This window comes from Crinia signifera, chromosome 19 (assembly GCF_055691185.1).
Source record: "Crinia signifera chromosome 19, ASM5569118v1, whole genome shotgun sequence".
NCBI classification, from domain to species: domain Eukaryota; kingdom Metazoa; phylum Chordata; class Amphibia; order Anura; family Myobatrachidae; genus Crinia; species Crinia signifera.
In genome coordinates this window covers 39,824,407-39,851,865 of record NC_139226.1, presented here as the reverse complement: position 1 = coordinate 39,851,865, position 27,459 = coordinate 39,824,407, and the positions used below count along the sequence as shown (strand labels likewise).

The 27,459-nt window shown below is 45.7% G+C and overlaps 1 protein-coding gene across 1 annotated transcript; it reads left to right on the top strand.

The window, feature by feature from the left end:
• Positions 1-26,098, top strand: LOC146042425 (interferon regulatory factor 3-like). Its single transcript, XM_083162411.1, has 10 exons — positions 1-138; positions 2,040-2,213; positions 8,809-8,989; positions 10,189-10,283; positions 10,406-10,466; positions 13,336-13,731; positions 15,757-15,840; positions 16,946-17,314; positions 19,560-19,678; positions 23,397-26,098. The coding sequence occupies exons 2-10, from the start codon at positions 2,049-2,051 to the stop codon at positions 23,556-23,558; spliced, it is 1,632 nt and encodes a 543-aa protein (XP_083018537.1). The 5' UTR covers positions 1-138; positions 2,040-2,048; the 3' UTR covers positions 23,559-26,098.
• The last annotated feature ends 1,361 nt before the right edge of the window (positions 26,099-27,459 follow it).

Below are 27,459 nucleotides of genomic sequence, written 5' to 3'. Positions count from 1 at the left end.
GAAACTAAAGTCTGCTATAAAAGCAGCTACTGACAGTCCACTTTTCAGTCAGCTTAAAGCCTCCACTTGGACCATTCTCCTGTCCAGCAAGCTTTGGATCAGGACAGATTGGAGATCTTGAACTTTACATTACTTTAGGTCAGTGGTTTGTCTATATGTTTCTATAGGTATGATGCAGTAACAGATGTTGTACATGGTCTCCAGTGCTCCACAAACAATGGGGCAGATGTATTAAGCCTTAAGAGACAAATGCAAGCGTCCAGCCAATCACCTGCTAACTGCCATGTTACAGGCTGTGTTTGAAAAAAGTCAGTAAGGAGCTGATTGGCTGGACATTTATCTCTCCTTATCACCCTTGCATTTATCTCTTGTTAAGGCTTAATACATCTGCCCCAATGTGTGGGCACGAGTAGGGGCTGCAGCCATTGGTGGATGACCAATGAGCCATATGCCTGGGGCTGCCACTTTGCTTTGCTTCTGGTCAGAAGAGACCACGGTGATATATATATTTTTGGTCATTATGTCTTAAAGTATTTCTCTACTTTGCATCTTGTGGAGGGTTGGAAATGGGGAGTAAATTGTGGTGATGGCAGGGATGTGATGGCAAGAGTGGAGTTGGCATGGTGGATAAGAGGCATCTGGACCAGCCACAACATGATGGGGGAGGGGATCTATAATTTTGTACCTGGGCAAAATTCGAATAGGGGTGTCACACCACCTGCCACCCCAATCACTGGCAGTTATTGCGGATCCTATATTTGAATTTTGGGGCAAAGTCAGAGGTGGACGCTATGTGGTTAGGATCACAATTGACCAATATTTTTTAATTGTGCATGTGCCGCAGACACAGTGCGCATAGGCAATAATGATATTGCGGCACCTGGTGCACTGTGAACTCTCTCAACTTGTGATTGATGGAGCCAGTTGAGGGTGGGAATGGGCAGCATTTTAGTAAATGGGGAGTGTGGTCCCCGTTTTTAAGGCAGTTAGATGCAGAGGACATTCTGAGTAACCCTTGCATCTTCAGATGCATGCAGTTAATACCAGTTAGAATCCCATTTGTGGCTGCTTCACCTACTTCCTCCCCACAGCGCCTCTCCCCCTGCTTCTCGGGCCCTCTGACCACTGCACCTAATTCTGGTCTGTTTGTGGCTAGTTCCTGACCTGTTTGTGGCTAGTTCCTGTGGGTCGGACCTTCCTCCTGGGACCACCTCTGTGCCCTTCTCACCTCCCTCTTCATATCACACATTCCTCCCCCAGATCCCCGCACTTTGTCCTCCTCCCTTGCATACCTCCCACCTTTGTTATTTTCCAGTGGTGCAGCCTGCTCGAAAAGGGGCGGAGCTATGGTGCAGGACCTTGGGTAAGGGGGGAGTGGGCTTAGCACCATGACCTCCATTTTAATAATTTTCAGGTGCTTGCCCAGTGCTCCCCTAGCGAATTGGCAGCCCCCCAGCTCCCTCAGTACCCTCCCTCCCTGCACTGAAGAGATGCCATGCACTTGCACACAGCATCTCTTCAGTAGGCATGGCCATCGTTGCCTTTGCCATCGATGGCAAAAGTGCAACTGGCCATCGATAGTGCATTACTATTCAATGGATGACCATCAATGTTTTTATATATCGATGGTTATCCATTTTTCTATAAATGATTAGCCTGTGGGCCATTTAAAATATGGGGGTGGGGCTTCATGGGTGTTGGGGGCGGAGCTATGCTCTGTGTCCCAGTCCCTTGGGGAAAAAGCAAAAATGAAACTATTTGTTTAAACTTGACATCGATGGTGGGAAATCATCATTCTAATCATCGAAGGTCGATGGCCATCCCTTCTCTTCAGCGATGACCACTACTCTGCAGTAAGTGGCAGGATATACTGCATAGCTGAAGCAATGCTTAGTACATCCTGCCATATACGTTTTAAAATATAATAATAATAATAATAATAATAATAATAATAATAATAATAATTATAGCCTAGTACATTTTGATAAATGTATATTTTTATTGCATGCACTTTAGTGATTCCTTTCCATTCCCTGTAGGCTTCAAACATGACCTCCCAAAAGCCTCGTATTCTCTCTTGGCTCCTCAGCCAGATTGGCAGGCCAGACTATCCAGGTTTGGAATGGGTTAACAGCGAGCGAACACAGTTTCAGGTCCCTTGGAAGCATGGGAGTCGGCACGACCTTTCTGAGAATGAGATTAAAATTTTTAAGGTAAAACTATTGTGTTCTAGATGAATATATTTTGTATTTTTGTGTTTATACGATACATCCAGAAGTTTAGTTTTAATTAACACTATTTTATTAATGCCATTTCCACTTTTACAATTTTTAGGGCGGCATGTACTAATTTTGTGTACATCCTGTCACACAATGTATTGGTATCAATTGCATATGTACTAAGCTATGTCACTAGTATCGCAAAGGACAGGTCTTTTGTTATGCGCTCCAGTCCCTGGACTTCCAGGTGTACGTCCCGGGAGTCTGTATGCACATGTGGAGAAGGCTGTTGCCACCGCCGCCGGGAATGCTGGGAGGAATCCGATCGGATGCTTCACACAGCGCGATGCGGTAAGAAGCCCAAAGGCTTCTATACCCTCGTCATTGGGGCTTTAGTACATTTGGAAATGTGGTAAATATGGCAGATTTTTACCGTATTTCTGCTTTAGTACTTAATTAACCCATATAAATATATATTTCAAGTTAAGCAATAAAGGCATCCACACACAGTTCAATTATCAACCAATATTCTTTTTCAAAAAATGTTTATTGTCAGAAATAAATCTGTATACAAATGTACCCATTACAATATATAATACAATGTAAATATGCCAATAACTACAAAGTAGAAAGAGTAAAACTATAAGAAGTATGACATCCTTTTTAAATCTTCGTTGACTTATATCTTGTCATTAGTCAATACATTTTCTTCAGTTGTATAACTCAAAGCTTATCATTATAAAAATTATACTTGGGAGAATACAATCAATATCATTGATTACTTCAACAGATCTATTGACCATTATGGATGAAGAAATAAAAATAGAACTTAATGAAATATTATTACTTATAAGCGATACAAATCTATAAACTGTATAAAACTAACAAACAATCAATTTATATAAAACAGAGGGGATAAGGAAAGAACAATTGGGAATAATAAGGGAGATGTGTATCAAATGGTAGACAAGAGACATATGGGGGGTAGTCAATCCCAGGCAAATTTGACTCACCCTATTCAATCCCAGTGCTGATTTTTCACCTGGACAGTATTGTCGATGCTATCCAGCAAGGTAAAAAAACGCGTGAATTGGTAAAATCGCAGCAAATTCACATACTTCGCTGCCATTTTGCCCATTTTTGCAGCCGTTTTTGCCCATCCCTATTTGCCCCAAAAAACGAGAAATAGCTTCTGTGAAAATAGAATCAATAGCAGGGAAAACAGGGGAATACACCCGTTATTGAATACTAATCGGCAAGTTAATGCCGGTTTTTCATCTGGCCAAGAAATTTTGCCAGGACTTGTAAGGATTATAGCACACAATAAACAGTCCAATTCAGAAGAAAACTAAACCATAGCATGTTGAAATACCATGGATGATAATAAGGTGACCTACAGTTGTCTTATTAGGAACCAAGTAGTGTATTCAAAAATGTTGTTGATAAGAGACTGAGTGGTCTCATCTAGACTAATAGGGGTGCAGCATAGATGCATCTGTACAATTTTTGGGGTAGCTGCATAACGTCACATGCAGCCGCTTTGAGACAAAAATTTAAGAAATGTGTCTGCCTTCACAGCCAGGCTGCGAATGCAGGAGGCTACCCTTAATGCCTGGATCTGCAATGCGATCAACATTGCTGGGCATTACGGAGTGTTATATAGTATGTAATGGGCATCACGGTGTGTTATATAGTATGTAATGGGCATCACGGTGTGTTATATAGTATGTAATGGGCATTATGGTTTGTTATATAGTATGTAATGGGCATTATGGTTTGTTATATAGTATGTAATGGGCATTACTGTGTGTTATCTAGTATGTAATGGGCATTACTGTGTGTTATATAGTATGTAATGGGCATCACGGTGTGTTATATAGTATGTAATGGGCATTATGGTTTGTTATATAGTATGTAATGGGCATTACGGTTTGTTATGTGGTATGTAATGGGCATTATGTGTGGCCTTATGTGTAAGTGGCATTACCGCATGTGACTTTATGTGTAATGGGTATTACAAAGTTGGCTAATATGTGCAATGGGCATTACGGTGTGTGGTATAATGTTATGCCGTACCCCCTTTTCGCCACGCAAGAGCCCCGCCTACTACAAATGGGGGGCGAAACGTGCCTTTGCTCCGGGCACTGTGGCACCTAGCTACACCACTGATCTTACCAGATGTTTATCATTATCAGGCGTGCGTTATCATTTTTTGGAATTCCGAGATGGAGAACCAGGGTTTCAAAATAAATAGGATAAAGTCTGCAAACAGACTCAATTTGGCTTCTATGATGCGAATCTTAAGACCAGAAAACAGAGCGGATGAACGTAGGGTAATTGCCAATGGTTCTTCTAACGCCAATGCTTATAAGAGGAGGAACCTGTCTCGTTCCCCTATAAATATTAACTGGACTGGATAGATAATTGTTTGACAATATTTGTGAGAAAGATCCATTATATAACTGTTTAAAGATATGGAGGAAGTCCCCCAGAACCCCAAATTTATTTAATGTTACAAAGGGATGATCAAAAGCTTTTTTAGCGTTGAGTGATAAAATAGCCAGTGGCTCTGAGGATCCAGAGGACTCCACCCACTGCATAACAGTCAAGACCTTGGGTACATTGACTACCGAATGTCTGCCCCAAATAAATCTTGTTTGATCATCCTATATCAATGAGGGGAGTAAAACTTTTGGGTGCCGGATGATGCTCCGACAGTGGGTATCCCGACAGTCGGGATCCTGACTGCCGGTGCACCGACGGGGGGGATACCAACACACCGGGGCTATTCTCCCTTGTCGGGGTCCACGACCCCCATAGAGGGAGAATAGAACCTGTGGGGAGCGTATCGAGTGACCGGGCCCGCAAAGGGCCTCCTTGCGCTCATCCTCCTGTCAGAGCACCGGCAGTAGGGATACTGACTGTCGGGTTCCCGACTGTCGGAGGCGCATACCGCGCCCAAACTTTCTATCGGCTAGCAATTTGGTATAATGTTATGCCGTACCCCCTTTTCGCCACGCAAGAGCCCCGCCTACTACAAATGGGGGGCGAAACGTGCCTTTGCTCCGGGCACTGTGGCACCTAGCTACACCACTGATCTTACCAGATGTTTATCATTATCAGGCGTGCGTTATCATTTTTTGGAATTCCGAGATGGAGAACCAGGGTTTCAAAATAAATAGGATAAAGTCTGCAAACAGACTCAATTTGGCTTCTATGATGCGAATCTTAAGACCAGAAAACAGAGCGGATGAACGTAGGGTAATTGCCAATGGTTCTTCTAACGCCAATGCTTATAAGAGGAGGAACCTGTCTCGTTCCCCTATAAATATTAACTGGACTGGATAGATAATTGTTTGACAATATTTGTGAGAAAGATCCATTATATAACTGTTTAAAGATATGGAGGAAGTCCCCCAGAACCCCAAATTTATTTAATGTTACAAAGGGATGATCAAAAGCTTTTTTAGCGTTGAGTGATAAAATAGCCAGTGGCTCTGAGGATCCAGAGGACTCCACCCACTGCATAACAGTCAAGACCTTGGGTACATTGACTACCGAATGTCTGCCCCAAATAAATCTTGTTTGATCATCCTATATCAATGAGGGGAGTAAAACTTTTGGGTGCCGGATGATGCTCCGACAGTGGGTATCCCGACAGTCGGGATCCTGACTGCCGGTGCACCGACGGGGGGGATACCAACACACCGGGGCTATTCTCCCTTGTCGGGGTCCACGACCCCCATAGAGGGAGAATAGAACCTGTGGGGAGCGTATCGAGTGACCGGGCCCGCAAAGGGCCTCCTTGCGCTCATCCTCCTGTCAGAGCACCGGCAGTAGGGATACTGACTGTCGGGTTCCCGACTGTCGGAGGCGCATACCGCGCCCAAACTTTCTATCGGCTAGCAATTTGGTAAATATTTTATAGTCCGTATCCAGTAATGAAATTGGCCTGTAAGAACTCAGAAGGGAGCGGTTTCTATCAGTTTTATGTAATACGTGTAATGTGTCAGTATTAGAATAAAGTGAGGGTGGGGAGCCGGACAAAACATAGTAAATATAGTACATAAAGGTTTGGATAATTTAGGGGCTTATATTTTATAAAAATCATTAGAAAGACCATCAGGTCCAGGAGCTTTTTCAGATGTCAAAGTTTTTATAGTCGTTAAAACTTCCTCTTCAGAGAAAGCATAACTAATGATTGGGAAATTTCAGAGAGAAGTTGAGGGATGGTAATAGAGGGGTAGATGTATGAAGCAGTGATAAGGGAGGAGAAGTGAGCCAGAGGAGAAGTGGCCCATGGCAACCAATAAGCTGCTCTGTACAATTTTATATATTATGCAAATTCTAAATGTAACTTCAGTGCTGATTGGTTGCCACGGGCCACTTCTCCGGTTCACTTCTCATCCCTCATCACTGCTCCATTCTTTTGCCCCAGAGTCCCAAAAAGAGTTTTTTTTTTTTTTCATTGATACTTGGTTTATTAAAGGTGAAGTAAAAAGAATGTAAAACTTCTGATATTGACCTGAGCTAGTCAAAGAATCAACAGCTTTTTTCCAAACCTTACTAGTTGCTGTAGGGTGTTGGCCCTGTCAAATGATTCGGAAGAAGCTTGCTCGACTTGTTTCCATGTTTATGAAACCTAGCCTGTGCTGCAAAAAAATCACTCTAGATTCTATTTGAGAGTTAAGTAGTGATGGCCATCGATGATTAGAAAAAATTGATGGTTTATGGCCGAATAGTTTTGACAAACCAGATGGTTTCCCACCATCGATGTCAGGCTTAACTGATTAGTTTCGTTTTTCTTTTTTCAACTAGAGGCCAGGACACGGAGCATAGCTCCGCCCCCGACACCCGTGAAGTCCCGCCTCCATTTTTTGATTGGCACAGAGGCCAATATTTTAAAGCAAATGGATGACCATCGATATGTAAAAACATTGATTGTCATCCATTGCATACTTATACGCCATCGATGGCAGCCATAGATGGCCAAGGCAACAATGGCCAGCCCTAGAGTTAAGGTTATCAAAAATACCATTTGATGTTTGTACTCATTTTTATTCTCTAGATTAGGCGAGCATTTACATTTTTGGTATGCCTCAGTGAATTTAGGGGTGATGGGGCGGACACCGGGTCGGAGCAGGGGAACGCCGGGCATTTTATGGACGTCTCCATGAAACCGCTGGGTGTTCCCCTGTGAACACAGGCGGGCCGATGCCTGCTCGGGGTGGGCGACTGATGTCACAGGACATCAAGGCCCACCCCCTTTACAGCAGGGGGGCAGGCGTGTTTTTCTTTGTTGTCAGAAGGCAATTAACCTAGTAGCATTTTTTTTTCTGTGTGTGTGTGTGTGTGTGTGTGTGGGGGGGGGGGGGGATTCTGGAGGTCCCGGAGAAAATCCATGCAAACACAGAGAGAACATACAAACATCACATAGATACAGGGTTTGAATAAAAAGTAATGAGATCAAGTAAAATAAGACCCTTGTGCGTTGGCTTCTGCCAACTAGTTGTCTGTGCTTGGAAGGTGCCCTGGAAGCCTTTTTCCAGATCGTCTTTCAAGCAGCGTGTCAAAGCCACATTGACCTCTGCTACGGTCCCATGGCGGTGTCCTTTGAGGGCTGTCTTCACTCGGGGGAACAGGAAAAAGTCAGCCGGGGCTAGATCAGGACTATAGGGGGGCTGGTGAAGTGTTGCAATGCCGTTCTGTTCCAGATAGTCATTGACTATGAAGCTGGTGTGGCTTGGTGTGCATTGTCATGAAACAGCAGCTTTTGATAGGCTTTCACTCCTGACCACTTTCTGGATCATGGCTAATGTCTCCATAGCCGATTTTCCAAGTCCAATAGAGAATTTAATGGTGTAGCGCTGTTCGATACACGTTACATTTTTAAGCTTCAACCAAACCTAGGGACAAGGTTCCACTAAAACCACGATAAGAACTGCACAGAAGCTTGTAGGCGACTGATGTTCGGTGAGTGTTGAAGCTGATATTCCCCTTCATCGAACCCACCTGGAGCATGCACGCTGCGACGTACAGTCACTTAAAAAAAATAGATCTCATTACTTTTTATACAAACCGTGTAGGCCTTGGTTGGACATGACATGCCTCACCTTTCTTTGTGTCCTACTTCTGGGTGGCAGGTGCTGAGTGGCAGCGGGTGGTGAGGAGCAGTGGGGCGGGTGGTAATCAGCTAGACGGGCATGCTGGGCAGAGGCGGGTATTCGCATTTTAAAAAATGAATAGGGGGCTTCTGATTGGCTGAGAACTCTCTCAGCCAATCAGTGGCCCCCCAGAAGGGAAGCAGCTGATTGGCTGAGAGTGACATCAAGTGCCAAATCATATGTGAGCCTTGCGGGGAGCTATCGGACATCTCTTTTTCTCTCACACATGCACAAACACAGAGGCAATCACAAGGTAGCAGACTTGCTTTTGAAGAATTTGCTTCAAACGGGCTTACTAGTACCATATATATTGTTAGAAAACACCAAACTTTTGTAGAACCATTGTATAGGTGGATGTGACTGTGTCGGTGGAAGAGAGGAAATTCAAATGCAGTGCTAATTGTACTGTCTTATCATTCTAACAGGCCTGGGCTGAAGCCAGTGGGCGTTACGACCCCTTGAAGGATAATCCTGAGCCAGCAAAGTGGAAGAGGAATTTTCGTTCCGCTTTGTTACAGAAGGACGGCATCTGTATGATCCAGGACAACAGCTCAAACTCGGTCAATCCCCACAAAATATACGAGATCACTGGAGGTTCCAATGCAGGTATGATCAGGTGCCTTCAGAAATTATAGAGCCCAGGACTGACAAAATAGGCAGGTCCCTGGTTCCCTTTCTCGTATATTCAGCACGCCAGGTGAGACCTCCGGTGTCCTCAGCACTGGCTGCACTACTTAACCTCTACATTGCTTCAAGGGAAATGTGATCTTTGTTTATGACAAATAAAATTTAAAAATTCCAGTCCTGGGCCCCCTTTCTGTCTGGGCCGGGGCTGGAGTCCCCGCAGGTCCCCCCCCCCCCCCCCCCTGATGGCTGCCCTTGTGAGGTCACAGATGGATCTGTTTAGATTCGGAATGATAAAAACTAGGTTTATTTAATTCTCAAGATAATTTTATTAGAGACAGGTCACATTTTTTACTGACAACAATGTTTAAGTCTCACCCTGGACTGAAAGTTGAAGCAGCATTAAAATAAATAGGGAACAAGGTGCTTTAATAAAGGATGCATGTTATATAATGTGAGGAGATTATTCTACAGGTCACTGTGCATAGTGGTAGTGCCTGTCTATTTATTGCCCACCGTTTGAAAAAGTAGGAGCTGGGGTGAAGCCTGTGTATAAGAACCTCGCTCCAGTCCCGCTGGCCAATTGGCAACTTACAGTGACGGTCTGTATGTTACTAGCCCTTGAGTGTGTGCAAGTGAAGCCAGACTGGGAAGCATTTGTATAGTGGCCTCTTAGAGCCAAGACTGATAGGCAGAATGGGAGACTGTGATCAAGTATGAACATCGATGATGGGGAAAATCGCTGGCCGCCCAGTTCTCGGCGCGGAAGTCGCAGATCTAAGTCAGGAGAGACTGACATAGATTTGAAATGGTGAAAGATATTGTACCAGTAAAGGGGGGGGGGGGGGTGCTCAGACACTGCAAACAGGCCCCACCCCTCATGAGACGCCCCTCCCACCTTTACATAATAAAGCTAGATAATAAAAATCCAATCTGTTACACAGAGTTGCAAATAAAAATGGCAGTGATTTACTTTACAGAGATTACCTCAGGCACTTTATAGTTACATAAGGTCACAGAGCTGGTATTGGCCATATTTTTAACCAGAACAATCCTGAAAGGAGAAAGCTGAAAATGGCTTGTAATAATAATCCCTTATATAAAGATTCTTTCGGTATTGATGCCCTTTGGTTCTGCCTACAGGGATAAGACATATATATCCATTTGTCCTTTTTCCTCAGGTCCATCAGCCCCTGTAGAACAGTACCCCAGCAGGGGTCTCACCTCAACCTTCCCGCCGACTGATTGCTGCAGCCAACAAGTTTCCAGGACAATGGTGAGTTTGTCTTGTGAATGATTGTTCCAGCAGACAATGAACGTTGCTTTGTGAATCCAGTTGTATGGCTTTTGCATACGTAGTAACATATATATATATATATGTGCTGTCTCTTTGCTCAGCATCAACAAGCAGCCGCCTCAGAGGATCTGGACCTGGTGGCATTGAGCCTTGATGAAAATGGTAAACACTTGTTATAGCTGGGGGAAGGCTGGGTGTGTGTGTGTGTGTGTGTGTGTGTGTGTGTGTGTGTCCCTGCCAATAAAATTCTCATAATGATGTACTGATTCATGTTATACCACAAAAAGCCAGAGTTCACATGATGCCACAGTGCCCCCCCCCCCCCCCACACACACACACACACACTAATGACATACCCTCCAACATGACCCATTCCATTAGGTACAAAATGCTCTGTTCCTGGACTTTCCTACCAGTGGCAGTTACAGATGTGAGCCTGCAGCACAGTCCAATATTCAAAAAGGGGAGCCACACCTAATGCCACTCCAAACATCACTGTACTTATCTCACTGGCAGTTGATGTGACCCCCCTCTTTGAATTCTGGACTGTGCTGGAGTCCAACCTCTGTAACTGCCACTGGCAGGGAAGTCCAGGAACAGAGCATTTTGTACCTAATGGAATGGGTCATGTTGGAGGGTATGTAATGATGTAGCTTTAGCATAGGCTCCCTGTGTGCGGAGGCTCCTAGATGACTGTCAGTCAATCCAGCATTGTCTAAGGCTTTATTTGTGCCTCTGCTGGGACTAGGAGCTCAGTGGTCTGGACTTCCTTTGTGCTGTGTAATTTAATAACTATGATTTCCCAATGGGTTACTTATGTATAACATTTCAGGTTTGTTCCGAAATACAATAATGGGCCTGATTCAGTGTGCATGCACAAGGTCCCAGTACGAACGAAGCCAGCGTTGGCTATCCATTTGCAAGTTGATTGACAGGTTCCGGGTATTTGGGGGTGGAACGTCAGCGTTTTCTGGGAGTACCACAGAAAATGCAGGCATTCCCCGGCCGTTGTTCTGGTTTAATTTTAACCAGTCATCAGGATAAACTCAAAAGAAATATAGAAGTTACATAAGAAAAACCTCTGACCCCAATCATCTCTGTCAGTGGCAGTAGCGGGAGTTCCGGTAAGATCCGGCCCAGTGCATTCTGGGAGCCGCCTCTGTTACCACGGCAACCTGGTGTGTATCACAAAAGTCCCCTCACACACAAAAAAAAATGGAAAACCAATAAAATGCAAGCACAGCCAGAGAGAAGTGCTGCAAAATACATAAATTAATGTTGCTAGAGCATTAGATTTGCAATTTAAAGCGATATAGTACTGATAATACAATTAAACCAAAGAAATCCATAAAACATGTTAAAGTTCCACATTACTGAAAGACAAACCAAAAAATATCTAGCTGCTCAGTATTATATCTCAAAGAACCAGTGCTATTTTTCAGCAGGAACCAGTAGGAACTCAGTTCCTGAACCTCTAATTAAGTATGACATCATCAGGAACTGAAAATGTACTTTTCATAAGATAAGTTTTCTTTTAAAGTCACCTGTGAGTCCCTTTGTTTCTAAATACAATATATACATCTATTTCTCCCTCCCTCTCTCTATTATATATCGTTGTTTTTTTTTTAATTAATTGACCCACTCCCAGACCTGCAGTTCCTGAAACTATTTTTCCAGAAAAATAGTACTGCAAAGAACAATATAGTTTTTAAAATGAGACATTGTTGGCATACAGTATACTATTAATGGTCATTTAGACCCCTGGGCTTGACCGTATCTAAAAGATAGATCAATTTAGTCCCAGCCTGCAACAGGCTGGGGCTAATAGGCTCTGGATTCACCCTCTTTAGGGCTTTCTGATATGTGATCAATAATAATGTGCTTACAGTTCGCCAGGCTCAGCAAAGTGCCTCGCAATCGGTTGTTCCGATGTTTTAACACTCAAAGCTGCCCTAACGGCATATCTGTGAAGAACCATTCGCATTCTAAAAGATTTTCCTCCAAAATAGGATGATATCGTCAATATACCTGGAATAGAACAGAACAGTGGCAGCTCCAGACAGGGCCAGCAACAGAAATCTTGGGGCCCTGTAAACTGATATTTATGGAGCCCCCATCCCACCACCTAATCCCAAACCCACCCAACCCTCCTCTGTATGAGCTTCACCTAAACTTTCACAGCTCCAGATCCTGCTTTCAGGTGCGGACTTCTCTCATTCTCCATCCTGCTGGCCTTGCTCCTGGCTGCTGCTTCCTGTTGGCTCCTAGCTGCTGCTGGCCTTCTGCTGCCTGCCTTGACTTGTCACTTACACAAAAGAACGCAAAGCACTGTGAGCAGGCAGGGCAGGCCATTCCAGAGCGCAGAATAGACGACTCGCACATGCGCATTAAAAGTACAGGAGCCGGAGACTGGGTATGGCCGTGCACCTGTGCACAGTACAGAATACGGTCGCCAAGCGGACGCAGCCCCAGGCTCTGAGCACACACAGAGTAGACTGCTCCGAGTGCCGACCGGCCGCAGGCGGCAGGGAGCACACACAGTAGACAGCCAGGTGCGGGAGTCACTGACAGGCAAGCTAGTACAGGAGGCGGCGGGGCTGGGCACATAAGCCCTGGGGCCCTTTACATGGCTGGGCCTGTCACACTTGTCCCCCTTGACCTCCCCTGTCACTGGCCCTGGCTCCAGGGGTGGGTCTGCAGCACATTTCTCCATGTCAAGCATAAATGGCTTTTGCATATGTTGGCGCAACATGTGAACCCATCGCAAATCCTGAATCTTGTAGATAGTATTTGCTCAAAATAAAAATAGTTCTTGAATGACACAAATTCAAAAAGTTTAAATTCCTATGGCAGATAACAATGTTATATACCCGTTACAGTGGTTTCCATGACTAACTCTCAGTTCTATTCCAACGAGGTCGTTATCTGTGCAGGTTTTGCATGTTTTCCCCATGTTTATGTGGCTTTTCTCTCTGTCCATGTCCAAAATGTTAAATTTTTTGAGCCATTTTTTTTTTACATTGTTTTTCAGATTTATACCTTGCTCCTGGGGACTCGGACGCCAATATAGATGAAATTGATCTAAATAAAATGTCATTTTCTGATGATATTTGTAGCAATGCAATTTCATCTGCACAAGTAAATGTGCATAGTGCAGCCGCTGACCCCAACCTTGTCTACTGTAAAGGGATATACCTTGTGTACACTGACGTTTCCCCTCCAGCAGAACAAGTAAATGTGCATAGTGCAGCCGCTGCCCCTATCTCTGTCTACTATGATGGTAACTACCCGATGTGTAGTGAGGTACCCCCTCCAGCAGAAAAAGCAAATGTGTATAGTGCAGCTGCTGCCCCCACCACTGCCTGCTATGATGGTAACTACCCGATGTACAGTGAGGTTCCCCTTCCTGCAGATCAAGTACAAGTAGGTAAGTAGTAATGTAGTTAAAAGCAATTGATCATTCAAACATTGTATTCGGTCATTTCACAATGTATGTGATTCTGGACTTCACTTGGTATCTGGTGGATGGGTCGACGGTGTGTCAGTCGACAGTCATTCGATTGACAGTATATGGGTGTTGACATGTACAAAATCTATGAAAGGTCTACACAAGCAAAATTGTGAGTCCTTGTGCTCAGTTGTCGACAGGACAGCAAAAATCTACAAAGCTCATGTTGACCCTTTGGTGCCTATGTTGACCTTTTTGTGTTGACCTAATGACTGTTGATTTTTAATACCATAACCCTTCACTCAATGTAAAAGTAGGAATAACATGACAAAAATAAACCTGCGCCCCTCTGTGTTTCCTTTAGGGTACCCATATGTCATGATTGTTCTCTAAACATTCCCCTTTGTATTCCATCCAGAACCTGTAAAGGTCCATACACACTGGGTGATTTTGAGCTCAAAGTAGCTCACTTTTTCCATGTTGACCTCAAAATCTCGTAGCGTGCATGGGCGGGCAATTAGCGTTGAGTGCTGATGCACGCTCCTGCATCATCGCCGGCCATTGCCTGGTATCATCGCCGGCCATTGCTTACATTTGTTATATAAATTCAAAAAAGGGCCAGATGCACTAAGCTTCAAAATAGTGGAGAGTGATAAACACCCAACCAATCAGCTCTTACCTCACATTTTTCAAACACAGTCTGTGGCATGGCAGGTAGGAGTTGATTGGCTGGCTGTTTATTACTCTCCATTTTATCACTTTTGAAGCTTAGTGCAAAAACTATAGCATAAAAAAAATAAAAGATTATATTTTCTATATAAGGTAAATATTCACACCTATTTTGACAAATTCACTTGGCACTCGAAGGGTTAATTTATCGCTGGAAAGATGGCTTCACGGAGAAACTTATACTGCCTTCATATCGCAAAATTCAGGGTCGCACTTTGAAACGGTTCAGTCCCGGCGTGACCCTGAATTTTGGGATGTTCACATCCCCTCAGCGAACCAGTATTATTGTCGGTTCGCTGACGTCAATCGGGAGCGCGACGGGGAGTCGTGCATCATCGGGTGCTGGGAGGAGGGAGCGCTTAGAGCTGGCGCTGCTCCAAGCACTGCCTCCGAGTCCTCCGTAGTATGAGCAGGAAACGGGTCGCTCGACCCGTTTAACCGGTTCACACTGCACAGCAACGAACCAGTAAGAACTCTGTTTTTTTACCGGTTCTTATTGCCGTGTTGCTACCCGTTTGCGGGACCCAGTAACCCCTTTCACACCGCACTAATTACCAGGTCGAGCTGGCAAGAAACCGGCTTGTACCCGGCAATTAGTTGCAATGTGAAAGGGGTATTATATAGCTGGCAGTGGATGCAGTGGAGGGAGCCGCTGCGCTGGTCCCGCTCGTGCATATGTAATGAGTGGGACCAGTGCGCAGTGAATATGTAATGAGCGGCTCCCCGTCCCCTGCTGGTGAATGTGTAAAAAAAAAAATGACAAATGAAATATATATTCATGTGCTGCATGCACATGAATAAAAATAGCATGCCCTTCACAGAATAAAATTACTGATTTTTTTTACAACAAAAAAAAACCCTTTATTTTAAAAGATCACATTCCAGTTCACCTTAAAAAGATGTCGAATTGAAATACACCAGAGAGTTGCAGTGAGCATGAAACGGAGAACTGGCCGGCATTCACTCTTCGCTTTCGGCGACCAGTGAACATTGAATAGGGTGAATCACATTTTCAGTGAAAAAGATTCACAGCAGGAAGTGAAAAAGCCAGATTCACTGAAAAAAAAACAACCGGTGGATCGTGAGCATTGAATACTGGCCAATGACTGGGGAGATGTGATGGTGCTCTGTATAATATTTATGAAAGCAACTCTCATTGCTGCCTGTTCTAAACAGCCATCACAGACACAGGCTGAGGTACATTACACTAGAATGTTTTCCATGTTTCCAAATTATTCTAATTAACACTTTTGTTTATATATATATATATTACAGGAGAACACGTTCAAGCACAACCTGCTCAGGATGCCGCAAATCTTAAACAGAAAATACTTAAACATTTCACTGAGAACACATTTGGTGAGAATCTATAAAATTGGGAAACAGCTTCCAATAAATGTATTTATAAAAAATCAGATAAGATAAGGTGCCAAAGACACGAAAGGTACGTTCCTTTAAGTTGTCTGCTGTTATTCTGTGAATCTTTTGTTAACAAAGTATATAGATCAGTGGTTGTCATCCATAGTTGACTACCCTCCTGCAGGGTGCCGGATGGCTCCCCGACAGTCGGGATTCTGACAGTCAGTACTCCGACATCGGAATCCCGACTGCTTCCTCGTGGGGGTCCACGACCCCCATAGAGGGAGAATAAAATAGGTGGCGAGCGCAGCGTGCCCGCAGTGTGGCGAGTGCAGCGAGCCCGCAAGGGGCTTCATTGCGTTCCCTCCCGCTGTGCAGTCGGGATTCCAACGTTGGAGAAATGACTGTCGGAATCCCGACTGTGGGTGTGTCATACCACACCCCCTCCTGCATTCTGCAGGAGACTCCCTGAAATAGGAGCAACCTCCCTCTCTCCCTGAAAGATCTAACAATCTCCCTGATTTCTCTAACCCACCTTACGCAGTTGTGTCCTTTTTGGGGGGAAAAATAAATTAGAGATATATACAATCAGATGGGATTTGGACTTGGAATTTATTACATAGCGATCACATTTATTATCACATATGTTCTGGTGAGAGAGAAAAAACTAAATATCACAGCAAATAATTGCAAACAAATAAACCAATATTGCAGGCAGCAAATGTTATTAATAATAATATATTTACTACATTTCCCAAAGTATAAATTTACTATATAAAGCATTTAAGCACATATACACCCATATATATGGAACTGGCCACGCCCCTTGGGTGGAGCCTGACACGCCCTCTTAATGGAGTGCTGTGCAAAATTCTACTGCCAACTATAATCTCTCTGAAACTAGTTTTCAAAAGTAGGCAAGTATGTTGTCATCCCTCAAGTTATCCCAAAAGCTCATGCTTTGAGGATTTCTATCTATGGAAGTAGGTGGTATAATTACTCAGCCTCGTCTTCTACGGGTATCCACTGTATCTCTCTGGAATATATATGACTTAATTACATATATGATTACAGCAGAAATGTTGGGTGTCTCTATTTGCTACAGAAACTCAATTTGAAGTCAACATTTATTACCGCGAGATCCTGGTTCAACAGACATTGGTGCAAAACCCACGTGGGTTCTACATAACCTCCGGGAAACAGCCCATTCCAGACACTGCTTTAGACCAGGTGGTTTTACCACCACCGGCAGCATTTGTGATCGATCCGAAGAAGGTTGAGGCCATTGACAATCTTCTGACAAATCTGGAACAAGGAACCCTGGTAGAAGTGCAAGGTGGCTCAATCTGTGCGCATAGGTCGGGCAAATGTCGCAGCTACTGGAGTATGAGCGAAACGCCTGAAACGGAAAGTCCCAACGAAATAGACAAAACCGGCTACTCTGTTTTGTATAGTGTGCAGCAGTTTATTGCAGGTACTGTATTCACTTAGAATTTTTCCCTTTTTCAACTACTTTACAAGTATCCATAATGACTAGAGAAGCTAATCAATACCACAATATAGTAATAACAAACAAGGCTTAGCAGTGCCCCACTGAAAGGCTCGGACTGGCCCGGCAGTGAATTGGGGGATTCATCGGTAGGCCACAGTGATTTTGGACCAGCCCTCTTCTTAGGTGGGCGGGGCCTGACACAAACCTTTAAGGCCCCTTTCACACACACTGGCAGCCGCTGGGCGGCGAAACCCCACATGGACAAAAGCCGCGCCGAACACAGTAGTTCATAATGGACATGATTGTGTCCATTCACACGGGACAGTCATCCGGATGCAGCCGGATGCCACCACTGGAAGGGACGGCTGCCGGGCTGTAGCCATCCACACCATTGTAAACTTCTGTGTGCGGCACAGCTTCTCGGCTGTGCAGGGTTTCGCCCCCGGCGTCATCCGGAGTGTGTGGAACTGCTGTAAGGCCTCCTTCACACACACCGGCAGCCGCCAGTAGGCAATACGCCTCATGGCCAAGAAGCCGTGCCGTACACAGGAGTTTACAATGGTCGGGATGGCCGGGCCGTGGCCGTCCTGTGTGAATGGATTCACTCCTGTCCATTGTTAACTCCTGTGTACGGCACGGCTTCTTGGCCATGCTGGGTTTTGCCGAGAGATTGGTGGAAGCCCGTCACCTCTGTACATGTGCTGGGCACGCCCCCAAGAGTTATAAACTCTCCTCTCCCATGACAGCAACGTCCCCTTTTCGGAAGCATGCATGAGTTTGGTGCGCGCAAGGAACACCTGCCGGCATGTCAGCGCCCTGCCCATGTTATGCCAAGAACACTACCAGAGGTGGCTATATTAGTGGTATATTCAAGTAACATCAGCAGTATATGGTGTCACCTCTGCACAGCCATACAGCTGAGAGGGGTGTGGATCGTATTGTCGACCCTACTTAGGTCAACAGTCGTTAGGTCGACACCGTTGGGTCAACAGGCAGCAAGGTCAACTGGGTTCTAGGTTAACATGGGTGATGGTCAACTGGTGTCTAGGTCGACATGGGGTTAGGTCGACAAATGCGTTAGGTCGACATGGGTTTTTTAACCGAATGTCGACACAGTCGACATGGACACAGTTGGAAGTCATCCGCAGCCCCTCGCATCGCTCACTTTGCTCGCGATGCTTCGGGCACGGTGCCTCGCTGTGCTCGGCACACTATTTTATTCGCACACCACGCCCTAGTGGATGGTAGGGCATGAAATACAGCCTGTCGGCACATGACGGCTCAAAAAACAGTGAGAAAACCCATGTCGACCTTGCGACTTGTCGACCTAACCCATGTCGACCTAACGAATTTGTTGACCTAAAACCATGTCGACCTTGTCCCATGTCGACCTAGACACCTGTCGACCTTCATCCATGTCGACATAGAACCTTGTTGCCTGTCAAGCCAACGGTGTCGACCTAATGACTGTCGACCTAAACCGGGTCGACAATACTACCGTATCCCCCTGAGAAAATGTGACCATGCAATTTGCTGGATCTAGAAAGCTGGCTAATTCCCGGGACTCGGCTACATGGCCCTGGTCATGAGCAGAGTAGTGGACCCAGGACTTAGTTATGGGGTGTTTTCTGTCACGCATCCAGGAATCCCAGGTTGATGAGAATTCTTGTGCGAAAACCCAATATACAGTATAGCTGCAAGTGTGAAAGGGGTATAACAATACATACAGTAGAGTTTCCCTAGACGTCTGTTGGGGAGGATCTTATTTAAATGTCTGGTTTTTTTTATCTTGGCACCAGTGAGTTATTTTCTATATATTAATTACAGAAAGTAAAGTGTAGACTAGCCCCAGACATAGGGATTGCACCCATTCCCCCATCTCTCAGCATCTTCCGCCCACTGACACTGGGCAGCGTACGGCAGGTATACAGTGCTAAAGGGTTATCTTCTGGGCAGCATGTAGTTCTCCTGTATTCACCTGCTGGGATATGCAATGTAACTGGGCAGACTGGCGTAGCGTATTGCAGCGCTGAACCCAGGATTTCTGTCACCCGGGGCAAGGGGGTAATTTGGCTCCTCTCCGCCTCCCCCCCTGCATGCCCATATGGGTATCATATCTAGCACTGGGGCATGCAACCCCCTAGCACCCCCCCTCCCCCCTCGTCCCCTTGTTGCGGCCCTGTGTATAGCTCATGGATGTGACATTTGTCATCTCGCTTCCTGCCAGAACTGATTGCATTTATGGAACACAGGAGGAAAGAATCACCACAATATAAGATATGGATTTGTATTGGAGAGAAGTGGCCAGACAGCATTCCAAGGAAGAAGAAATACATCATGGTGCAGGTAGGCCGTCACTGAGGGGGGAATGTACCAAGCAGGCAGGATTACGAGTTGCCAATTATTCTGCCTGTGCAATCAGGGCCGGCAACAGAAATCTTGGGGCCCTGTACACTGATATTTCTGGGGCCCCCCCCCACGTAATCCCAAACCCACACAACCCTCTTCTGCATGTACCAATAAATGTATTGCCAAATATAAGACACTGGAATACTAAAAAAGAGCCGGGGATGTCAGGGATTCTCGCCATCTGTTCATGTGTTGCGGCTGGGCTCACTAGCAGTCAGGGCGCTAAGCCTGCAGCCATAGGCCTGCACAGCACATTTTATTAGCGGGTGCACCGTCAAAGAGTTATGTCCAACACCACATATTGGGCAGGTCTAACACCGCCCAATGGGTTTGTTTAACACCGCCAATCAGGCGTGTCTACCATCATCTATTGGCAGTCGCTACAATATAAAACATCTCTCAGCCACACCATTATATCCTGCCTATTTTGGTTTTAATCTTCTAATTACTCTGTGTAACAGTACATGCAAATACAGTCACAAAAATATATGGATCATGCAGGTATGTAGTGATGTGGATGACGCAGGTATGTAGTTTTATGGGTGACGCAGGTATGTAGTGATATGTGTGACGCAGGTGTGTAGTGATATGGGTGACGCAGGTATGTAGTGATATGGATGACGCAGGTATGTAGCGATATGGGTGACGCAGGTATGTAGTGATATGGATGACGCAGGTATGTAGTGATATGGGTGACGCAGGTATGTAGTGATGTGGGTGACGCAGGTATGTAGTGATATGGGTGACGCAGGTATGTAGTGATATGGATGACGCAGGTGTGTAGGGATATGGATGACGCAGGTGTGTAGTGATATGGGTGACGCAGGTGTGTAGTGATATGGGTGACGCAGGTATGTAGTGATATGGATGATGCAGGTATGTAGTGATGTGGATGACGCAGGTGTGTAGTGATATGGATGACGCAGGTGTGTAGTGATATGGATGACGCAGGTGGGTAGTGATATGGATGACGCAGGTGATGTAGTGATATGGGTGACGCAGGTGTGTAGTGATGTGGATGACGCAGGTGTGTAGTGATGTGGATGACGCAGATGTGTAGTGATGTGGGTGACGCAGGTGTGTAGTGATGTGGGTGACGCAGGTGTGTAGTGATGTGGGTGACGCAGGTGGGTAGTGATATGGATGACGCAGGTGATGTAGTGATATGGGTGACGCAGGTGTGTAGTGATGTGGATGACGCAGGTGTGTAGTGATGTGGATGACGCAGATGTGTAGTGATGTGGGTGACGCAGGTGTGTAGTGATGTGGGTGACGCAGGTGTGTAGTGATGTGGGTGACGCAGGTGTGTAGTGATGTGGGTGACGCAGGTGTGTAGTGATGTGGGTGACGCAGGTGTGTAGTGATGTGGGTGACGCAGGTGTGTAGTGATGTGGGTGACGCAGGTATGTAGTGATGTGGGTGACGCAGGTGATGTAGTGATATGGGTGACGCAGGTGTGTAGTGATGTGGATGACGCAGGTGTGTAGTGATGTGGATGACGCAGATGTGTAGTGATGTGGGTGACGCAGGTGTGTAGTGATATGGATGACGCAGGTGTGTAGTGATGTGGGTGACGCAGGTATGTAGTGATGTGGGTGACGCAGGTGTGTAGTGATGTGGGTGACGCAGGTGTGTAGTGATGTGGGTGACGCAGGTGTGTAGTGATGTGGGTGACGCAGGTGTGTAGTGATGTGGGTGACGCAGGTATGTAGTGATGTGGGTGACGCAGGTGATGTAGTGATATGGGTGACGCAGGTGTGTAGTGATGTGGATGACGCAGGTGTGTAGTGATGTGGATGACGCAGATGTGTAGTGATGTGGGTGACGCAGGTGTGTAGTGATATGGATGACGCAGGTGTGTAGTGATGTGGGTGACGCAGGTATGTAGTGATGTGGGTGACGCAGGTGTGTAGTGATATGACAATGGTCTAGTACAATTAACAATGCAAAACACACATACTGTAATTGCTTGATGGGCGCTTCTTTTAATGGAAAACTGTTCTAAAAAGCAAAAGTTTTTGGTAAGATGTATTGCTAGCGGCAGGGAGGTGTTCATAAGGGACAGCCCCCCATCACCTCTGCTCCAGCGATCATACGCCGGAGCTCCCCTGACCACGCTGCTTCCCCAGCCGCCAATTATTTTACTGCAATGACGTAGGCAGCAGGCTCAGGGATGTTCGGGCGGCTTGGGGTCACTGCTGTGACTGGCGGCAATGGAAGTTAGCGCACCCCTCCCCCAAACCAACCTGTGTGTTTGTTTTTGATATTTAAGGCACTTGTATTATTACTAAAAGATTTGGGTATAAGGACATGTAAAAAAATGTAATGAAACAACATGCTTGCCTGCAAAGAAAAGGGGTTAGTGGTTAAAATGTTTACAGCTCCTTTTAGGAGTAAGTTATATTGGTGTTTGCGGTGGTTCCGGGGATCACGCATATGACTGCAAAGTGCAAACCTACACTGTCCCTACAATACCATACCACTGTCCATACAAAATGGAGGAAATGTATTGTAGGGACAGTGTAGGTTTGCAGTCTTAAATATCAAAAATTACTGTCCATATCTAACTAAGGCTGCTGAAAACGCAATCGCAGTGACATAACCCATCCAACCTGTGTGTATGTAGTCTTGGATGGCCTGCTCCCTCCATGCGGAGACCATGGCAGGTGGGCGGGCTGAAGACACGGCGCAGCGGGCATGTGGGCTGGAGACAGGGCACTGCAGGCTGCTTGACACAGCGGGGGTGAGTTGGAGGCTTGGTGTTCGGGCAGGAAGTTCAGTGCGGCAGGCGGCTCAGTCAGTGCGACAGGCAGGCAGGAGGCTCGGGGGCAGATGCTGCAGCGTGACCTCAGACGTCACACTGTGCACAGCTGGGGATGGGGGCGGCTGCACACACAGTCGGACCGAGCGGCGAGCCAGGCAGCACACAGGCGGGGGGCACGCACCGACTGCAGTGCACAGTACTAGACGGCTGTGGGGGGTAACAGCTTACAGGTGGGCCCCGGCTGTGGCCAGGCTCTGGGGCCCTTCGGATCGCCGGGGCCCGTCACACATGTCCCCCTTGACCCCCCCTGTCGCCGGCCCTGTGTGCAATTCACAACACTTGAGAAAACTTGACACTTCGCCCTAAAAAGAGTGGATTTTGGAGCACATGGTTTCCGAAATACTGGGAGACCCCCACTCCTTTTGTCCCTCCGTATTTTTGAAACCAGGACCGGGTCAAGAGCCTGATGCTGATTATAGAAATACAGGGGGACCCCTATGTAATCCTGCAACCAGGAATGGTTCAATGAGCCTGGGGCTAATTATACTCGGGAGGGGGGACCCCATGCCATTTAAAAAAAAAATCTTTTTATTTTTTTACTCAGGGAAGCACGTATTTGCCTGCTGTAAATTTGGCAGCCAAATACGAATAGCTTTACCAGCAGTAAATACAAATCTGTTGAATATGGCAGCTTAGTAAATGAGCCGTATTCTCCACTCGTATTTTCGGCCGATTATGGACGATCCCGGTCATACCCGTTCGTACACGGGATCGGCCGTAATCGGCCTTCTTAGTAAATCTCCCCCTGTGTGTTTTATTTCATCTCCCACCTTGTCTGACTCATCCGCAGCCTGTATGCAATGCATCTGACAGATCTGTTCCCCCCTGTAGGTCATACCTGTAGTGATGCGACTGCTGCATGAGATAAGTTACAGCACCGGAGCCTCCTCTCTGGCCGGCAGCGACGTGAATCTGGAGATCTCTGACTCTTTGTCCAGCGCAAATGACGTGTTGTCACTTCTGAGAGAGATTGACATGATGGACTGGACCTAGGCAATTAGTGCCTGCTAGATAACCTGACACCAAATATACTGATACTGGCCAGACATAGGCGCCTGATTCTGAGCCAGCGCATCTGTGAGAATGAGAACAAACGCATCTTGTTTAGTGAATCAGAAAATATGGGGCCAGATGTAATAGTAGGCACTAGGGCGAATGTTAGGCAGTGGGGGGAATGTGGTAAGAGTTAGGCACTAGGCGGGGATCGTTAGGCTGTGAGGGAGGTTAAGGTTAGGCTGCAGGAGGGTTAGTGATCGGCTCGGTTGGGGACAGTTTGGGTTAGGCTTCAGTAGGTGAAGGGGTGATTTAGGGCTAAATTACTTAGCGTGTTCCGTCATGATTTTACCGTTGGGATGCTGCTAGGGATAGCCATCGACCATCGACTATTTAAAATCATCGATGGTTCATGGCCGATGTTGAATATTTTTTCCATCGATGGGGGAGAACCAGATGGTTTCCCTCCATCGATGGAACAGCAAAACTATGTTTTTTTTTTTTCAATGTGCCAGGACACGGAGCATAGCCCCACCCCTGACACCCATGAAGCCCCACCCCTGGATTTTGATTGGCCCACAGGCCCAATCAATCAAACACAATAGATGACCATTGATATGTAAAAATATATATGGTCATCCATTGCATAGTTTAGCACTATCGATGGCCAGTTGCAGAATTGCCATCGATGGCAACCATCGATAACAATGGCCATCTCTAGATGCTGCTGTCACCCCCTGACCGTCAGGCGCACAGATGGTGCTGGGCGGCTTCATGTACACTCCCTCCGTGTGAGGGTTCAGATCTTTAATTGTGACATTCGGCGTCTGTGATAGAAATGCTCTTGTTAGAGCAATGATCTCATGCCTCGAGTTATACCACTGTTAACATGTGTATGTGAATTAGTGGCCTTGTATGATATTGTAGCCCTCAGTCCTCAGAGAAAGGCTGACTGCATGTCACGCCGTGGGAACACGGGGTGACACGCACACGCTGTAAGCTCAGCGGAACACACAGCACATGAGCACCAGCGTGTTGACTGAGATAAACTGGCCAGTGGATAGAATGAATACAAAACCACGCTGTATTCTTTTTCATAGGAATCAGTCAGCATTTATATGTCCCATTAACCCATTATATGCACATGGTTGCTATAATGTTTTGGGAATGAACTTATGGTACAGTACACACTGATCTTATTTGTATAATAAATATCGGTACTTGTGTATTTGCATTGTGTATATGTGATGCGACCTCACTAGTTAATTGATTCACTGCACCATGACCGCCGATCGCATCGATCGATTTAGCAAAACACCCTCAGTGTACATGTCTATGCGATGCAATGGGATTTAGCACACCCCACTATCCACGTCACCCCCCGAAGCGTGGCGAGCGGACGCGGTTACGTCGGCGTGGAGTTGACTTTATAAAGTGTGGCCCACGAGGGGACGCGGATAACTTTACTGTATTCCGTGTGCGTTTGCCACGCTTTGGGCTCGGTGGCTCGCTGCGCTCACCACACTTTTTAAAATCAACTCCACGCCGACGTAGATACTGGGGGTATGAAAAGTTTGGGAGGACGTGTTACCGCTTCGGGGTGACGTGGATAGTGGGGGTAACATCACATCTCATTGCATGGGTGCTTATACAATGAAAAATCGCATCGCACGGCAAATGGCATGCGATACGATCCGCGGGCAGGGGTGCACTAAAAATTAACTAAGGAAAATCGCATCGCACGGCAAATGGCATGCAATGCGATACGATCCGCAGGCAGGGGTGCACTCAAATTTAACGAAGGAAAATCGCATCACATCGCATTGCACAGCAAAATTGCATGCAATGCGATTTTCCAACGGTGCCGTACGTATGTAAATTGGGCGCCCTGCAAATACACAAGTACCTAAATATCATTTGGATAACTGTGATTAAGACACTTGGAACCCTAACAGACTAAACAAATAGATTTAGTGCACAGAAGTACCCACAGTCTTTTTAACATTATATGTTGTTTGTCACACTTATTCGTATGTATGTGTGTTCTTTTATTTTTCGCATTTTATCATTATTACCAGTAAAGGTTATATTTTAGGACTTATATTTTTTGTGGTGCACCACACCGTGACAAGCTTTTCTTTCGTTTATTTTGATGATCTTGTGTCAATCTATCCTGCGTCCCTGTGATACATCTGCAGGCGGTTACCTCACCTGCCTGGTTACAGATTCCTGGTATGTTGTTTTCCTGTGTCTTGGTTTAATACAGATTTTATGTTCATCTCATTACTGTCAGCAACCTGGACTACCTGTATCCAAGAACTACACTACTCACCTCCAATAACCATCCATTGCAATATCGTGTATCCATTTGCTTCCATTCCATGCCAAGCAATAATCTGTTTTCTGCAACTGCTGTTATTTCTGTAAAATATTTGCATCATATTCTGTGTCAGTTTTCTGCATTTTATCTAAATCATCCTGTATTCCTGCATCAAACCGTTTTTTGTTTTTGTTTCGTGAATAAACTTTATTTTAATTTCGCCTGGCTTCTGTTTTACCTCATTCAAAGTCCCTCCTGCATGATCACAATTATGCCAGAGAGTATTGTTCCCTATACTACAATCTCTAGGCCTTTAAAGGTGGCCATACATCAGAAAGACCTGTCTAGTGTCCAACTTTTCCTTCAACTCCCGAGCAGTCCTTGGTGGTTTTTGGACACACAATGTACTCACAATCCGTCATACAATATGACGTACAATCCAGGTGCTGCATACGACCGGTCGTCTCACCATCGATTGTATGCACCTAAACTGTCTCAAAATTGCTACTCAAATGATGCCGGTTGTATGACCAGTGAAACGACCGATTGCATGTGCTTAAAAGCACATTTAATCGGTTCCCATTCCCAACTGATTAACTGATGCAGCACGTCTGATCAGAGGACCAATCCTGCAACCCGCGGGGCCGCGCATTGCATGGTTGTGTGCACACAATCTGCATACAATCCGTCATACAACCAGTCGAGATTGTACAATATCATTCTGGTGTATGGGGGATTTAAGACACTACCCTCTTTTGGTTCCTATTGTACCTATCACTCCTTCAGTGTCCCCTTCTATGAATCCACCTCTACTTCACTACCTCTTAGTAGTTCCCTAGTTATTATTTCAGTCCTATGTTGTATTTTTGTTTAAGATTATTGTTGATTTAAGTCTAGGAGGTACATTTTTCTAACTACTGATTTCGGTTCTCAACAAAAACCAACAGTCATCAGCCGCCATCAACTTTGTTTAGCTGTGAAAAAAATTACTAGTTATCATCCTTCGCGTCTCAGTTTCAATTAAAACACAACATCGATGTTAGTTGGATTTTGGTTAACCTTTAGCACAGAACGGAAGGTTTCAGTTGGGAGATACATAGAAACAAATGAAGTGTTGTATGTTGATGAAGTTTTGTTGGTGGGTTTGTATGTTAGAACGGGATGGGATCAGCATCCTAGAATCATCTCGATTGCCATCAGAAGACTGACTTTGGAAACATCAAAATGGATCAGGATGCCAATGCTGAATCTTGGCAGCCAGGATCCAAATCGGTAATAATGCGGGAGTGATAGCATGCGGCCAAGGGCACGAGTGGGGGGGGATTTTGTGTGTAAGGATAGTTAGTGAAGGGCCTAAAGGTGGCCATACACACGCAGATTTATCTTCAGATCTGGCTGGTTGGAACAAAAACATGGTTATGGATGAGAACAAATGACAGTTGACCATTTGCTTGGAAATGCTGGAAAACTGACACTGTCATTCATCCATATCCATGTTTTTGTTCCAACCAGCCAGATCTGAAGATAAATCTTACTAGTGTATGGGCACCTTAAGCCTAACTCCCCCCCCCCCCCCCCCCG

Excerpts from the sequence above, each read along its gene's own strand:
- LOC146042425 (XM_083162411.1), top strand. The coding sequence starts at position 2,049 with ATGACCTCCCAAAAGCCTCGTATTCTCTCTTGGCTCCTCAGCCAGATT. Across the intron at positions 10,467-13,335 it reads ATTGAGCCTTGATGAAAATG|ATTTATACCTTGCTCCTGGG; the intron begins GTAAACACTTGT and ends ATTGTTTTTCAG. Across the intron at positions 13,732-15,756 it reads TGCAGATCAAGTACAAGTAG|GAGAACACGTTCAAGCACAA; the intron begins GTAAGTAGTAAT and ends TATATATTACAG.